At 39.9% G+C, this 14,929-nt stretch overlaps 2 protein-coding genes across 3 annotated transcripts; both read right to left on the reverse strand.

Annotated features, from left to right (window-relative positions):
* Window positions 1–60: 60 nt before the first annotated feature.
* josd1 (Josephin domain containing 1) lies at window positions 61–10,663 on the reverse strand. The gene is made up of 5 exons (XM_014976649.2): window positions 10,477–10,663; window positions 8,282–9,101; window positions 6,566–6,694; window positions 2,642–2,836; window positions 61–2,251 (listed from the first exon to the last, which is right to left on the reverse strand). Exons 2-5 carry the CDS (start codon window positions 8,638–8,640, stop codon window positions 2,152–2,154), a joined length of 783 nt encoding a protein of 260 aa, XP_014832135.1. The 5' UTR covers window positions 8,641–9,101; window positions 10,477–10,663; the 3' UTR covers window positions 61–2,151.
* Window positions 10,664–11,766: 1,103 nt separating this feature from the next.
* LOC106910086 (GTPase IMAP family member 4-like) lies at window positions 11,767–14,852 on the reverse strand. Of its 2 annotated transcripts, XM_014976655.2 has the most exons (8): window positions 14,722–14,852; window positions 14,512–14,566; window positions 14,201–14,278; window positions 13,586–13,636; window positions 13,440–13,490; window positions 13,292–13,342; window positions 13,096–13,146; window positions 11,767–12,604 (listed from the first exon to the last, which is right to left on the reverse strand). In XM_014976655.2, the coding sequence occupies exons 2-8, from the start codon at window positions 14,552–14,554 to the stop codon at window positions 11,871–11,873; spliced, it is 1,059 nt and encodes a 352-aa protein (XP_014832141.2). In that variant the 5' UTR covers window positions 14,555–14,566; window positions 14,722–14,852; the 3' UTR covers window positions 11,767–11,870. The 2 variants fall into 2 exon arrangements, with proteins under 2 accessions (XP_014832141.2, XP_014832140.2); XM_014976654.2 differs by having other exon boundaries at window positions 14,512–14,852.
* Between the last annotated feature and the right edge of the window lie 77 nt (window positions 14,853–14,929).

The following is a 14,929-nucleotide window of genomic DNA, read 5'->3' on the forward strand; positions in this document are numbered from 1 at the left end:
GGTGAAATAAATGTACAAATTTGCCCTTTATTACCAATTTTAACACAATGACACATGAAATGCCAAATATGAGGATTTTATTTATTTTTTTTATGAAAAAATAAAGTACACTGATAATCAGGATTCCTCCAAGGGGGAAGGACTTAATGGATTGTCATGGCAATAAAGCAAAGGCATATGAACGCAAATGTGCAACACAGGTCGCTGTGTCCGTGTTCAGTTAATAAAAATATCTGACAGTTCAACGCGGTTTCTCATGGATGCAATGTGACATCACAGGATTATAGACAGGCCTGGAACATGAGGATGTTGCTTCAAATTTGAAATAAAACATGCACAACTTATATACTTGGATTGCTTATTATATATATATACATATATATATATATATATATATATATATATATATGTATATATATATATATATAAAAAGAAGTGTAACAAATTCCTTGGCAGAAAAAATTGAAAACTCATCATGGGAGTAGTTGCTCTGCAAAAATGGAAGGGTGTCTACCATTTCACCTCCCAAATATAACAAACTGCTCCTTTGGATTTTTTGATATGGCGCCAAACTCCAAAATCTACATACTTTTTATGTAAACAAGTTAAGGCCAATTCAACCACTAACATGTATAAACGAAGATTTTAACGATTGGAGACGAGAACTTTTAATCACCTGACAAACTACCGTAAATCTTTCTTTCTTTAGACACGACACCAGATCGCCAACAACTTTCACTTTTCATCCGACTTTCTAGATTAATACCTGCAAAAACTTTTTTTTTTTTTTTTTTTTTGCTCTCCAGGTCCTTTCAGGTTTACAAGCAAATAACTTTCTTCACTCAACTACGCTTTAAAAACTACTTCCTTTGACCGAGATTCCTCCGATTACAGTCAATAACTTGCTGGGACAGTCAGTGATTTCCTTTTAAAGCTGTGTTTGGCTGCTTTTCATATATGGGGGGGGGGGAAACTACAGGAAGATGAGGAAAAGCCCTTTATCTGCTGAGTTCCTGTGCTACAGAGGGCTGCTGTGATTGGGACCCTTTGGAAAAGTCACTGAGGCAAAAAAACAAAACTCTGGCAACAACAAATCAGGACAAAGGGAGGCATTTGAGTGATAAAGAGCTAGCGTCCAAACCTTTAGTGTACAGTTGTGATTTTTACCATTGATCATTCCGTCAGTAGGAGTAAATAAATTCACTCAGTAAAAGGTTTTGCAGGTAAACGTTAAATCTGAAGTCAGCATGACTCAGCATGAAAATTATCCTCCTGAATTAGTAGATGCATTTTGCTGCATTTGATCCGAAGAGGAAGAGAGTTTTAGCATCAAACCCAAAATATATATTTCTTTACTGACAGGCAATGTTTGTGTGTAGTGCAATACGTCTTAAACAAATAACATATTTCTTTCCTTTACAGAAGCGTCTATACAGTGAGAAGAAATTTAAAAACACGACTAGGTGATCATTGATACAAGCAAGCTGGAGCAAATATCCACTAGAGGGAGTACTTGGCCTGAGTGTTGCATTGCTTTGTTGTCATAATATAAAAAGTGTTGCATTGACAAAGATTCTACAGTAAAGGGTGAGTCGGTGCCACAAGTGTAGGGAATTGCTGAAACACACACACAGTTGGCGATGTGGTAAAACCTCTCTCTCTGTGCTGGGATTCGATAAGATGGAGATGAGGGAAAAAGAAGTGAGGGTGCACTTTGGTGAGAAAGATGGGAAAATATGGAGTAAAATAAAACATTAAAAAAAGAGGAGGAAAAAAGAATAAACATAAAAATCTGCATTTTCCTTAGGTCCAAAATTCTCACAACTTTAGAAATTTGGGAAAATGAAAAGGGCAAGACAGAAAAAATAAGCATCGAAATATAAAAAGGAACAGAATAGTCTCAGTTGTGATTCTTTGATTCGCTGTATAAAGTGTTTGCCTCCTTCATTACTTTGCGTCTCGGATCAGCTAAGTGTTCAGCAATGGCCGTGTAAACAAAACCCAAAATAAGAAGAAGAAAAAACAGGCTGGGTGGGGAGGAATTACAACTGCAAGAGTGCATCGATGCGATTGGCGGTGCACAACGCTACTTCGTCTCCAGTTCGTCCTGCGACAGGCCCGTTTGGCTGATGCGATTGGCTGGTTGAACCCTCAGCCGTCGGAGCGCCATGTTTGGTGGACCTCCACCTCTTCTGAGACAACCAGCAGGAGTTCACAGTTCTTCCCTCGTAACTGCTGACGGAGAAACTTCCTGAGTTTGTGATGAAGGAAACAAAACAGTCACTTGCGAGAATGATAAAAATAAATAAATAAATGAGCATCAATATTTCAAGAGGCTAAGTAAAAATGTGCAGAGTGAGTAAAAGTAAAATAATATTTTGTTACGTTTTCTGTCTACAACAGTAAAATAATTCCAGGGTTTTTCCTGCTTGTCTGAGAGAGGGACACACCGGAGATTCCTCTTCCTTTCAGGAAAATATGTTACTTTTGTATTGCTAAATTGATTCAACCTATTAATATGCTTTGTACATTTTTATTTCAAATATGACATTATGATCACAATAATTACAATGGTTGAGCCGGATGATCCACGTGGCGGGATGTTGTTCTGAACACATTCTCAGAACACCTTGCCTCTCACCTGAGCTCATCAGGACTGCCAATAGGCTGAGGGTTGCGTAGCTTAGAATCCAGGTTGTAGTAGACACCTCCCACCTCCCTGACTCCAATCCAGTGCTGGCGTTTAAGTGGCAGCCGGAGGGGCCCCCAGCGCAGGTTGGACGGCACGTTGAGGATAAAGCCCTCCACGTTGGACAGCTCAATGCTGCCGACATCCCTGGGGGAAGAAAAAAAAAAAAGCTATTTAAGCAAAGAACATCATAAAACACAATGGATAACATACCATTTGGATGCTATGCTGTGGTGTCATACTTGATGAAGTCATTTGTAATTCTGTACAACAATATCATATTGCACACATTGGAAATCTTCTTGAAGTTTAAAACATTACGACATTTCCCGTCGCAAAGATTTTACAACTTAAAAGTTTTTTTAATGAAATCCGAGATTTTAACTCTGGCCAAAAATCATTTTTCCCGTCCAAGTCCAAGTCAGATTTTAAGTTTCTTGCCTCCAGTCCAAGTCAATCTTTTGCCTCGAGTCTCGTCTTTCACTTGTCTCCAAGTTGAGGCTCTGATGATTAAGATGATGTTTTCTGATTTAAAAAGTATACCATCTAGTCCACTTATAATGCAAGTTAGGAATCCAAATTCTGTCTTTTTATCTTAAGGCCTATTTTCACAAAGTACCACAATTGGCTTTTAATCGGTTAACATTTAACTCAACAAGCAAAAAAAACGTTATGACCCGCTTTAAATTACTTTGAAAACTAAAATTCATCCATCCATCCATCTTCTTTACACCCTTGTCCCTTAGTGGGGTCGGGAGGGTTGCTGGTGCCTATCTCCAGCTAACGCTCCGGGCGAGAGGCAGGGTCACCCTGGACAGGTCGCCAGTCTGTCGCAGGGCAACACAGAGACACACAACCATGCACACACACACACACTCACACCTAGGGACAATTTGGAGAGGCCAATTAACTTGACAGTCATGTTTTTGGATTGTGGGAGGAAGCCAGAGTACCCAGAGAAAACCCACACATGCACAGGGAGAACATGCAAACTCCATGCAGAAAGACCGGGGCTGGGAATCAAACCCAGAACCTTCTTGCTGCAAGGCAACAGCTCTACCAACTGCACCACTGTGCACCCCCAGAAAACTAAAATTAAATGAATTAAATCTTCATTTCAAACTCAGCAACAGATGGTTCCACAAAGTATCGACTCAGTGTGGCTAAATACTTTTGCACACCACAGAAATTTTTTGAATGGTGTAGAATTTCCTTTCTACTTCAAAATTGTACACCACTTTGTGTTGGTCTTTCACATTAAATTCCAAATAAATATATTTATGCTTGTGGTGGCAATGTGACAAAATATGGAAAATTTCAAAAGGGTTTGAATATTTTTGTAAGCTGCTGCAAATCAATGTGCTGAGCTCAGCGGGAACAGAGCATTCAGTAAACATATCAATTTTTGGATTCTTCCCAATGTTCAAAATCCTCTTCAAAGATTTTTAGTGGTGTGCAAACAAATGTGCAAACAAGCTTTGTGCTGCATAAAAAAGTAGCAGAAAGAGAGTCGTGTCTATGTTGTCAATTGATTAATAGCAGTGATTATGTTCCTGTTTCAGCACAGGCTACAAAGACAGAAACTCATTTTCACAGAAAAAGGCAGAGACTCCTGATTCCGTTAGCAGTCCTGTGAGACTGATAATTAAGAAAGCACAAATACTGATAATAAAAAAAAGGCAAACTGATGGATCTTTGAAGACGCGGCTGATTAAGCTGATGTAGTTTCAGCAGAGGAAGCAGAGCCTCTGAAGAGCAGACCTCCTGTTTACATTTAGGATTTTAGTGAAGAATGCAGATGTTCGAGTTGGTTGAGAAGTTTCCTGTCCTCAAGAGTCAAGATTAGAAACAAATATGAGGGGAAAAAAAAAAAAAATCAACCAAACATGTGGACCAGAGTAAAAGTGTTTATGTTTTGGCTCTGCGGCCTCTGCCCAACCCCCCCACGGATCATTCTGGGAAATAAACTAAGACAACAGCGGAACATGGACTACAAATACACAAGAAAAATCTCAATTACAGAGAGATGCAGTTTCACCACTAGATCTAAACTAGGACTCAAACAGAGATAAAGGTTTTTGTTGGTCTAGTTTTAGACAGCGATGTCAATCCAAGAAACAATACATTTGATAAATGCATCCACATCCTGCTGTGATGATTACAGGTGTGTTCAAAACAAACTGGAGTTACTGGAGAGAGACTAGAAGATCATCATGTGTGGCACAACACATATTTATAGCTTGTGAATTTTTGGGGGCTTGACTATTTTATTATTCATGCCAATGTTTGCCTTATTTTCAACAAACCAGTTAGATTTATTTGGTTTGGTGCTGCAGGATATTTATAATTCGAACGGAAACACGCAACTGGTGTTTCGCCAACAGCTCAGAAAGTGAACCTTCAACCAACACAACTGACCTCTTTGGAGATTTTACCCCAAAAATAACTATGTGTAATTCTTAGAGTTCCTAAAGATTCATTCTGGTAGTTGTTTTACATTATTCAGAAGTAGAATCACAACAGGGCTGAAACGATTAATCAGATGAGTTATTGAAATAATCGTCAACCGTTTTAGTAATCGATAAATCGTATGCAGACTCAAAAAGAGGCAATTTGCTGTAAAGACAACACAGTCAGAGCAGTAATTCACAAAAAATATTAATATTTTGCATTTAAGATAAAAAGATATGCATTTGTCTGTTAATCTGTCCTACCCAGAACTTTTCAAGAGGGTGTTTTGATTTCACCTGGTTCACATTCTGTACAAAATGTCATCTTTACCAACTAGTTAATCCAAAAATAATCAACAGATCAGTTGTACACGGTGCTGATAACAAGTCAAGCAGAAAGGATTGAGTTTTTCGCATGCTGATGTTAAAAGTTTTTCTTTTGGCTATAGCTTTACTAAAATAATTGTTTCTTCAGCTTAGCTATAGGTCAAAAAAAGCAGATCAGGAGCAAGAAAAAAAAATTAAAGTTAAAATAAAAATAAAAATAACCTTCCTTTCCAATGTAAGGAACTCTCTTTATGAAACAATTAATCATTTGTGAAACGATTAATCGTTTGTGAAACGATTAATCGTTTGTGAAACAAGTCCTCTGAGACAGGACTTTCACCCTCTTACTGGAGAAAAATACATATTTATATATACTGTTAAAATCAATATTCAGAAGGACGAAAACATTTGTGGTGTACTGGCCCAAATAAATGAACTGAATTGAAAGTATTGTTTTAGATTACTGTGCTGAGCAAAAACCAAGTGAGAAGCATAAAAATCTTAACACAAGTTATTCAACCATTTATCAATTGATATATCTGTGAATTTTTTTTTCTAATTTCTTTTGCTTCTGTGGCAATAAAACTTAGACACTGTACTTATAAATCCTATAATTTCGACTGGACAACAAGAGCCCCCTGGTGTGTTTTGCAACACTTTCCACTTAGTGTGTCTGGGTCCAAGTCCACAAAGAACCATGTCACCTGATCAGTTCTGACCTGAGCAGAGGAACCGAGTCTGAGATTAATCAGCCGATGTTCTGACAGTGTTTGGGTCTTCACAGACAGCCAGCAAGTGGCTCATCCAACATACTACAGCCTGGAAACAAACCCTGCATATCCATTCCTCACACGACTTGTTTCAACGACAAGCTGGTATGCAAACCTGGACTGTGTCAGAGCTAATGTCCAACTATTCCCAGAGAAACATGACATCCATTGAAATGTTTTGACAAACTTTAGAAATGGCTAAATTGAAAGCACAAAGTGTCTGTGACTGTTCATACCATTGTGGCTTTGTCGTCGTTTGATAAATAATTGCATATTTGGAATCTGCAGAGTTTTGTACATTTGGACTTAGATTTAAATGACATACGTACCTTCTTTTATCCCACCAGACTGCCTCAAACCCTCGGGTCTGCAATGCCGCCATGATGACATTTACATCATAGTTCCCGTTTCCCAGCATGCTCTTTTTGTGAGGCGTCACCATAGTGCTGGGACTTAGCCTGCAACGTGTTGAAAACGAGAAATCAACCACAGTCCGTCATGTTTACTTGCTAACATCAAAGGTTTCTATTGGGATTTTATGTCATCAACACAAAGTTGTGCCTAACTAAGAAGACATGGCTTTCTAATTTTTGCTAATTATAAGTGTGTAAAGTGTAATGTGCATTTGAACACAGCCCTTTTTACACCTTTAACATGACTTATTGAAGAGCAAAACCAAGACTCTAAATCAGTTTCATTTGGCTGCCGTGAGTCCACAGCAGCTCTTCAGGTTGTAAAGGTTGCAAAGCCCTGCTCTAGATATGATATGCTCACAAGATATGTCAGATATGACAAGAGATATGAAAAAATCCTTTGTAAGAATGGCCAGTCAAATACCAGGAATATAACCAACTGAGAATCAGTGTAAGCCTTAGAACACTGATTCTCACTGTTTTAACCCAAAGAAGAACAGGTAAACATCTGTCAAGTGTGGATACAAGCATAAAACTTTGTTTGCTCAACCCTCAGGATGCACGTTTGTCATACCGATATCGGTGCACCGATTGCAGCCACTTAGATTTCAGGATGACAGCCATTTTTCAAAATGGCTGCCATTTTTCTGCCTTTTAAACCAGTTATTCGCATAAAATGTTACCCATTTTCATGACTTGGATGAACTCTATCTCACATCATTTGTTTTCAACGATGGTCATCCTAATCACAAAACTCACTAATAACAGGCTGCAAAATCTGATGCCAAAACTGAAGCTGAGGTTTCTGCTGTTAGTCTAACACCAGTCGTCAAGGAAGGACAAGAAGACTGGACTGACAGTCATCTTAATGACTGTTCTTGTTAGCTCCTGCAAATTTTTTAAATTGGTTTAGTATTAGCTTCCGTTAATGTTTTCATTTCTATATCAGTTCAGTGTATATTTTTATATTTTCATTAGTTGAGCAGTTCAGCATTAGCTTTGGCTAATACTTTTATATGTTTAGTAATAACGTCTGCTAATGTTTTTATGTCTTTAGCAGGTTAGCGTTAGCTTCTCCTTAAATCTTCATTTATTTGCTTAGTGGTTTAGCATTGGCTTCCGCTAATGTTTTTATTTGTTTAGTGGTTTAGTTTATTTTCTTCAAATATCTTTCTGTGTTTAGCAGTTTTGAATAAATGGCCACCATCAATTTTTCAGTGGCTAACTTTTTTTTCTCTTTTTTTTTTTCCAAAATACATAGCAAGACCATGGGAACGCCTGTGCCAAGTAGGGTTCTTGTATCCACATGTTAAAGATTTTGCTGAAATATTCAATGCATTCAGCTATACCTCAAAAATTTTGCAGCTTTAATTGCAGAAAGCAATTAAAGATGCAAACTCAGTGGGGCTAGATACAATTGCATCCCACACTTTTGTCACCCACATTCTTTTTGTTGTGAGCATAATTTCTAAAATCATGTATCATTTTCCTTTCACCTCACAATTACATGCTACCTTGTGTGGGTGTACCTCATCAAATCCAGAGGCGAAAGGTGGAAAAGTTCAAGAAGCATAAACACTTTTGCAAGACAAAGGTGATTCTTGGTGCATTTTAGTAACCCAGCTCTCTCACCTTTGGTATATCTCCTGCAGGGTGTCCCGACTAAAGGCTGTCCCATCCTGGAAGACGTTGTTGAGCGCATGCAATGCACACAGCTCCCTCCGCTGCTTCTCGTGATATATGGCCGGAGTTGTAGGAGAAGTCTGCTGGGGAGCCGGCGGGGAGAGGGAGGACGACGACGACGAGAGATCCTGCTGCAGCTGACCGTCCCTCGGATCCTTGCTCCTCCTCTCCGCTGCTCCTGAAACCGCTTCCCCCCCTCCTCCGGCAGCTTTCTGCTTGCTGACCTTCCAGGGCATGCAGCCCAGCTCCTGCAGTCCGCCTCGGCCCTTCTCCTTCCACTCGCTGGCTGGATATGGAGTACTGCCCATCCCTGGACGTTCACCACCGCCGCCGCCACCACCACCGCCACGTCCTCCTCCTCCAGCTCCACCACTACTGCCCTCAGGACGCTACATTGAAGGCAGGACAGCCGTTCCCATGGCAGCCCCCTCGACCTCCGGGAAGAGAGGAGTCTGTGTGTTGCTATGTAGGCTCTCAGAGGAAGGTGGAAGGTAAATAAACACCACCTCTCTCAACAGGAGAGGACGTAGAAAGTAGAATTCAGGACAGAATTTAGACAGGGGTGGAAAAATAAAAAGTATGAGGAAAATGGGATCCTCCGATAAAAATCATAAATCAAGTTGTCATCCCTCTCTTGTGTGTTTCCACTTCCTCCATCCTGTGAGTGTTTGTGTGCGTTGACCGTTGTGTCCCTCCAGTCAGCAGACGTGCCGTTTTGCAGGACTTTCCATCACCAGAAAGCTGAACATGAAGCTTCTCTCACGTTGCTCTGGAAGCAGATGTTACGACCAGTTTAGAATACTGAACGCAATTTGAAGTATTCCGCTTTGTTGAGCTACATTGATTCTGATCTAATCTCTTTTTCCTTTTCTGTCACCCTTAAGCACATTTTTAGGGGTGCACCGATTGCAGTTTTTTTGTCCCATTACTGACCTTTAAAAAGTCTTTTTTTTTTTGTCTGAAAAGTTGCTAAGCACGGCGACAGAGTTGATACATCAGCAAAAGTGGAGTGACTCTCACGTCTGAGCAAAATGGGGGCAGCTACTGAATTTCAGATATTTGTCCAAGTAGATAAGATCGGTTTCACATGCAAGTACAAGCTGATCACAGAAAATTAAGGAAATCTGGACCGATCTATAAGTGCATCCCAAAGACAACCAGAAAAAACACAATCACTTTTTAAGTTATGCTATAATTTAATAAGGTTCAGACTAATGATGTCATCCAGGACATATTTTTGTACAACATTGTCTTTGCTGTCAGCATGTCATGATGGTCACAAGACCAACAGTCTTCAGTCAGAGGTCTCTTCAAATTTGTTGCAAGACGGACTGCTACAGCAGATTCTTCCTGCTCACAGCATCACTGTCCACAACCGCTCTTTGAAGATGCTTTGATCATATGATTGCAACATTTCATTTCCTTTTGGAAATTTTTTTGAAATATCCTTTAATTTAATTGAATTTGTATCAGAGCTGTCGTCACCCAAAAGGGTCGTTTTTTTTCCATGTAGGGCCATGTTAGCTTGGACAGCTTTTTTCCCTATAATATATGTACTGCTTGTTATATTAGGCAAATATTTATATATCTTTAATGATCTGAAACATTTAGGTGAGATATAAAGCTAAAGAGAAGAAATTTGTAGGGGGCAAATAATTTTTTTCACAGCAATGCACAACTGCTAAAATGTTAAAAACGAAGAAAGTGGGAACATATTATTATTATCAGCTACAATGTTCTTTAAAGCTATGCCGAATCTATTTAAGGTGTATGCAGATGGTTAAAATACAACAATAATAGGCTTTACTCTTTTTTTCGACCAGCGGACCTCAAAATAGGCAGAAAGTAAATATCTCCAGCAGCTAGTTCTGAATAGAGGAAACAAGCTGTCCAGAGAGAACTAGCTAAATGTGACAGCAGCCAAACACAGGTCACAGCAATAAGAAAGCAAACGCTCACACTAACCAAGAACAGCTGCTCTTAGACACTAAAAACACACTCGTACTGTAGTATTGAATCCATGTTGGCAGCAGTTTTTTTTTTCGCCGTTAGTCCTGTGGATGTTTTCTACGTAACTCCGTCTCTACAGCCAACACAAACACAACGCCTTCCTCTAACTTCATTATTTCACAACGAACACTTACCCGTCCGGTTCCGACCGGTGGTGAGACAGTCGAACCTCTACAAAACGGTCTAGGAAACTAACTGAGCTGGTTTTTGCTTTCCCTAAAGGCTGTCCGGTCCTTTGTCTTTAACACTTTTTTTCCTGTTGTGAGGTCTGTTTCTCCGTCCGTGAAGATAACGCGCATGCGCAGTAGCGTTTCCCTGGCTGCGTCAGAAAGCACAGGAGCAGTTCCTCCCCTGAGAATAAAACCCTTAAAATGTTCCACTTTAAGTCTCGACTGTGAGGAGGCACACCCTGGGTTCTGTTTACGGTGATTAAAATTAAAATTATACAGGTAAGAAATGTTTTAATACCACAGGAACAGTGGCGGATGTTCCATTTTTGGCGCCCTGGGCGAATCTTTTTCTGCCTCCACAACCTATCAAACCTCTGTCTGCAAATTAATAATTTAGGATTTTTTTTATTGGGCATCTGTTAAAAGGATATAAGCAGTTTATATTTTACCTGTGGTGTACCTCTTTGGCCTCTTCAGTTAATATGAATCCAGGTATGGGTTAGCAAGTTCTATTGATTATTTTGAAAACTTAAAACTAGGAAGCCCCTCTTCACACAATGCTTTTTAATAACAAACTGTGGTCGGATGCAACAATAATCACTAGAATAATTATTTAATCCTGGTTTGACCAGTCAATATATTATATATTTTTTGCTTCTCTAATTCTAAAACCAGGAAAGCACTGATTCTTTTTCTAAATAGAAAAAGTATGTTTACTAATCTTGTGCCAGGACCCGCCTCCTCGCTTTGATTGGTTAGTTTTGGTTGGGAGTGGTGCATTTCTACAGACATTAGCTGAAAGAAACACCTTATAAAAATTACATCCTGCAGCTTTATAGGAAATGCTGCAATTAATAAATATATAGTTTTTCGATAAAAAGTTTTGGCGTGATGGAAATGAAGACATTTTTCTGGAGTCACATGTTCAACAACCGGATGTTACCACAGGCCCAAACCACAAAGAAGAAGACGACAGGTAGTTGGAGGATGTTTTTTAATAACTTATTGTGTGTACAAACTTATTTCCATGTGTTTATAACAGCATTTGTTATTTCATGCAAACACCGCTATCACAAATGTGTTTTTTCGACATTATCAGAACATCGACAAAGTTTTACATACATTTTCGATGGAAACACAGATACTGACAAAACCACAGGGCAAATGGAAATATATATATATATATATATATATATATATATATATATATATATATATATATATATATATATATATATATATATATATATATATATATATATATATATATATATATATATATGTGTGTGTGTTTTTAAAATTTTCTTTGGCCAAGGCTAACAAACGCTCCAACACCTCTCGCCGTGTAGTTCCCCTATCTACCTGTGGCCCAGTTGTTGAGCCAGTGCGGAGGACATGTCATCCAGCAGCGTCTCCCTCAGCTCGACCTCCCTCTTGTACACCTCATGGACAAAATGGCCCCTGTTCTCCTTTACATCTAACACACGCTCAACCAGATCTCTGTAAGCACAGTCTTTAGACCTTCTACTTGAATACTTTCCTGTAGGTGGAACGTATCCGCTGATGTCCACAAGCTCTGGACTCTGACCACAGATAGAGCAGGCCTTTTCCAGCCCCTCCAGCAGCTCATCCATGGTGAAGCTTTGTCTGCCGTCCACATAAGAGATCACCGGGATAATGTATCCCGTGACTCCCTCTCCAAACAGTTCAAGGGCGCCTTGAATGGCTCGGGTGAGGTCCTGGCCAACCGACTCGCCGGAGCCTTGAGCCTTGATAACCAGCAGAAAGGCATGCGGGCCGGGACTAGTGAGCTGGAGGCTCCTTAGGGCCTCCCTGGCGCGGCTTGCGTTCCCCATTGACGACCCTAAAACATCGGGGGTGTTGATTACTGTAATCTCTCTGCCGTCCAGCACCGTGCTCTGCTTGATGCCCTTCTTCACCACGTTGCTGAATGGTCTCGTCTTGTTGCTGCCTAATGCTAACAAATTGTCTGCTATGATGTTTCGGTCTGCTACGTTTGGCCCCAGGAAGATCAACCTCAAATCTGACTCCCTTGAAGTGCCACTGATCTGTGGTCCATCATCAGACGATCCTGTAGACGTGAGAAGTTTTAGTGTAAATGCTTAAACAATGTTGTTGGAAAGTTGTTGGGGTGTCGGGGGCAGACGGACGAGCTCACCCAGGGTCACATTCATGCAAGAGCCACCACTGTTAGTAGACCCTATAATTAGAGCTTTTCAGGAAATAAAAGGGCTGGAGGTGTGATTGCAAATACACTCACTGACGTAAAACATTTTCTTAGTTTATATATTTGCAATGATGGAAGTAATTACTGTCAATCCAGTTGGAAGACTGAATAGTATTCTTACAAAGTTTGCTATTTTGGAAGGACACATTCTGTTTTTGTCAGTAAATTGGCAACGCATTATCAGAAATTTAAATACCTTTGTAAAAACATTAAAGTAGATTTACTTTTCAAAATATAAGTGCGTGTTCCCCCTAAATGAGGAGGATTATCGGAGGTAAGGAGAACCCTTGGGAAATTACCACACAATTTAAAACAATAAAGAAGAGTATAATGACCTGTGATGGCTCTGATGATGGGAACCATCCACTTGAGTTTGGAGGAAAATGCTGAGGACACATCAAATGAAGACGTTAGTCTAAGTTGTAATTACAGTCTTTTGTGTTTATGTTGCTGGAATAGCTGCTAGTTCATTTTGACTTGAATTTATGAAACACTGAAATATCACCCTACAGAAGAGGAAGAGGAGCTCACCGACTAGAAACCGCCAAACCCGAGAAACCCATTTCAACAGGTTCTTGATTCCTGAGACAAAAAGGAGAAAAGTAAAAGCATTTTATTTAGGCTGCTTTAACTTCTCGTATGGAAACTCGTCACTGGGAATAAGACTTATAGTTCGTACCGCGGAAGGTTCCGACCAGGCGGCTCACCCAGCCCCAAAGAGCTGATAGACCTGAGGCAGGACCAACAAAATGTTTGCCTTGTGATTTTGGTTCCGGCCAAACTTCGTCAAGATGTCAGAGGGAAAAACAAATAACAAAAACTCACCGGTTATGTAGCAGAAGAAACGGATCGGCCAACGGATCAGCGCTGGGAGAGCTGCAGGAAAACCAAACGGCTTAAAACATCTGGATAAAAATTACTCACACAGTCAAAGAATTCCATATAATACTCACCTTAGTCCTTTATTATAATATATTATCAATCCTTGTATCATGAAATAGAAAATAAGGGGAATTGTGGCAGTATTTAAAAGTGTCTTAAGTTTTGTCAAATTTGGTGACGTTACAATCACAATGTATTGTACATATGTATATGTATTTTCGTGGGATTTTACTGTATCTGATAAAGGAAATGATACATTTGATGGCAAAGGCCATAACAGGCAAATATGCTTTAATTAAAACTTTAAACATCTACTAAATCTTTTGTTTCACTCTTTGCATGATTTGTTACCACATTCAGTATGTGTAAGGTTGTGTCATAACCTCTTGATGTGATTTAAATTTGGACATTGATCAGACCACCACACACACATGCACTGTGTCCAAGCTCCAGACTTCAGCAAAAGACACATTAGCAGAACAACACAGCTACTCTTTGAGTACTTTTTGTTTGTTTAAAATGAGATTGTGAATATGCGAGGTCGTCGTGGCGACTGACTTTGTGAAAATCTGTAGAGAAGGTAGCCCACCACAGCGAAGCCTCCCATCTGGACGTTGCTGCCTCCCATGAACCAGCCTACACCAAATAAAGAAGGGTTATTACTACAGTACTGCTATTTCCCACTTATTATGTAGGGTGTGTGTGTGTGTGTGTGTGTGTCTTCACATGTATCACGAGTCACACAGCATTCCATAATTAGACCGATTGCAGCATCTTTTATATGCAAGGCCTTCTGAGGTAAAATCAATTTCTACACTGTGACATGTTTAAATAATGGCTTTTTTTTCTTGTAAACTTTAGTTTCCTACCAGCAGGGGCAGCCTCGGCGTTGTTCTCACACTGACACTCCATTTCAGCATCAGTCTTTACAAAAACAGCACAAACACACATTACAAACCTCACACCTTTATTTTGAAGCAACAATCCGGAAACGCATGGTTTCAATAAGCAAAGATCAACCAAGCACAAAGTCCATGTTTGCCTTTCTGAACAGTAAAAGGGATCTGAAGAGTCGTTACCTTGTGTGTGTATGTGTATGTGTGTTGGCGTAAACCTTCCTGAGGAACGTCGTCTGGTTCTGACAGCTCACACGCTGGATGTTTCCTTCCTGCTGAGCGCGGAGACGCTCCCTCAACACGATCAGCGCTTCTGAATTATTAACCTGAACTGAGATGCCAGAACGCCTCCAGGTGTGTCGCGCCTTCTTTTCCGGCAGAACTGGAAATG

Source organism: Poecilia mexicana, unplaced genomic scaffold, assembly GCF_051168715.1.
Source record: "Poecilia mexicana isolate PSO_F unplaced genomic scaffold, ASM5116871v1 scaffold_19, whole genome shotgun sequence".
Taxonomy (NCBI): domain Eukaryota; kingdom Metazoa; phylum Chordata; class Actinopteri; order Cyprinodontiformes; family Poeciliidae; genus Poecilia; species Poecilia mexicana.

What these genes read in the sequence shown, in the direction of transcription:
- LOC106910086 (XM_014976654.2), bottom strand. Translation starts at nt 14,593, where the DNA reads ATGTGTGTTTGTGCTGTTTTTGTAAAGACTGATGCTGAAATGGAGTGT. An exon ending in CGCCGAGGCTGCCCCTGCTG is followed by an intron (nt 14,279 to 14,511) that starts GTAGGAAACTAA and finishes TATTTGGTGTAG; the next exon opens with GCTGGTTCATGGGAGGCAGC. An exon ending in CATCATCAGAGCCATCACAG is followed by an intron (nt 12,605 to 13,095) that starts GTCATTATACTC and finishes TCACGTCTACAG; the next exon opens with GATCGTCTGATGATGGACCA.
- josd1 (XM_014976649.2), bottom strand. Translation starts at nt 8,640, where the DNA reads ATGGGCAGTACTCCATATCCAGCCAGCGAGTGGAAGGAGAAGGGCCGA. An exon ending in CTGCAGGAGATATACCAAAG is followed by an intron (nt 6,695 to 8,281) that starts GTGAGAGAGCTG and finishes AACACGTTGCAG; the next exon opens with GCTAAGTCCCAGCACTATGG. An exon ending in GTCTGGTGGGATAAAAGAAG is followed by an intron (nt 2,837 to 6,565) that starts GTACGTATGTCA and finishes TTCTTCCCCCAG; the next exon opens with GGATGTCGGCAGCATTGAGC.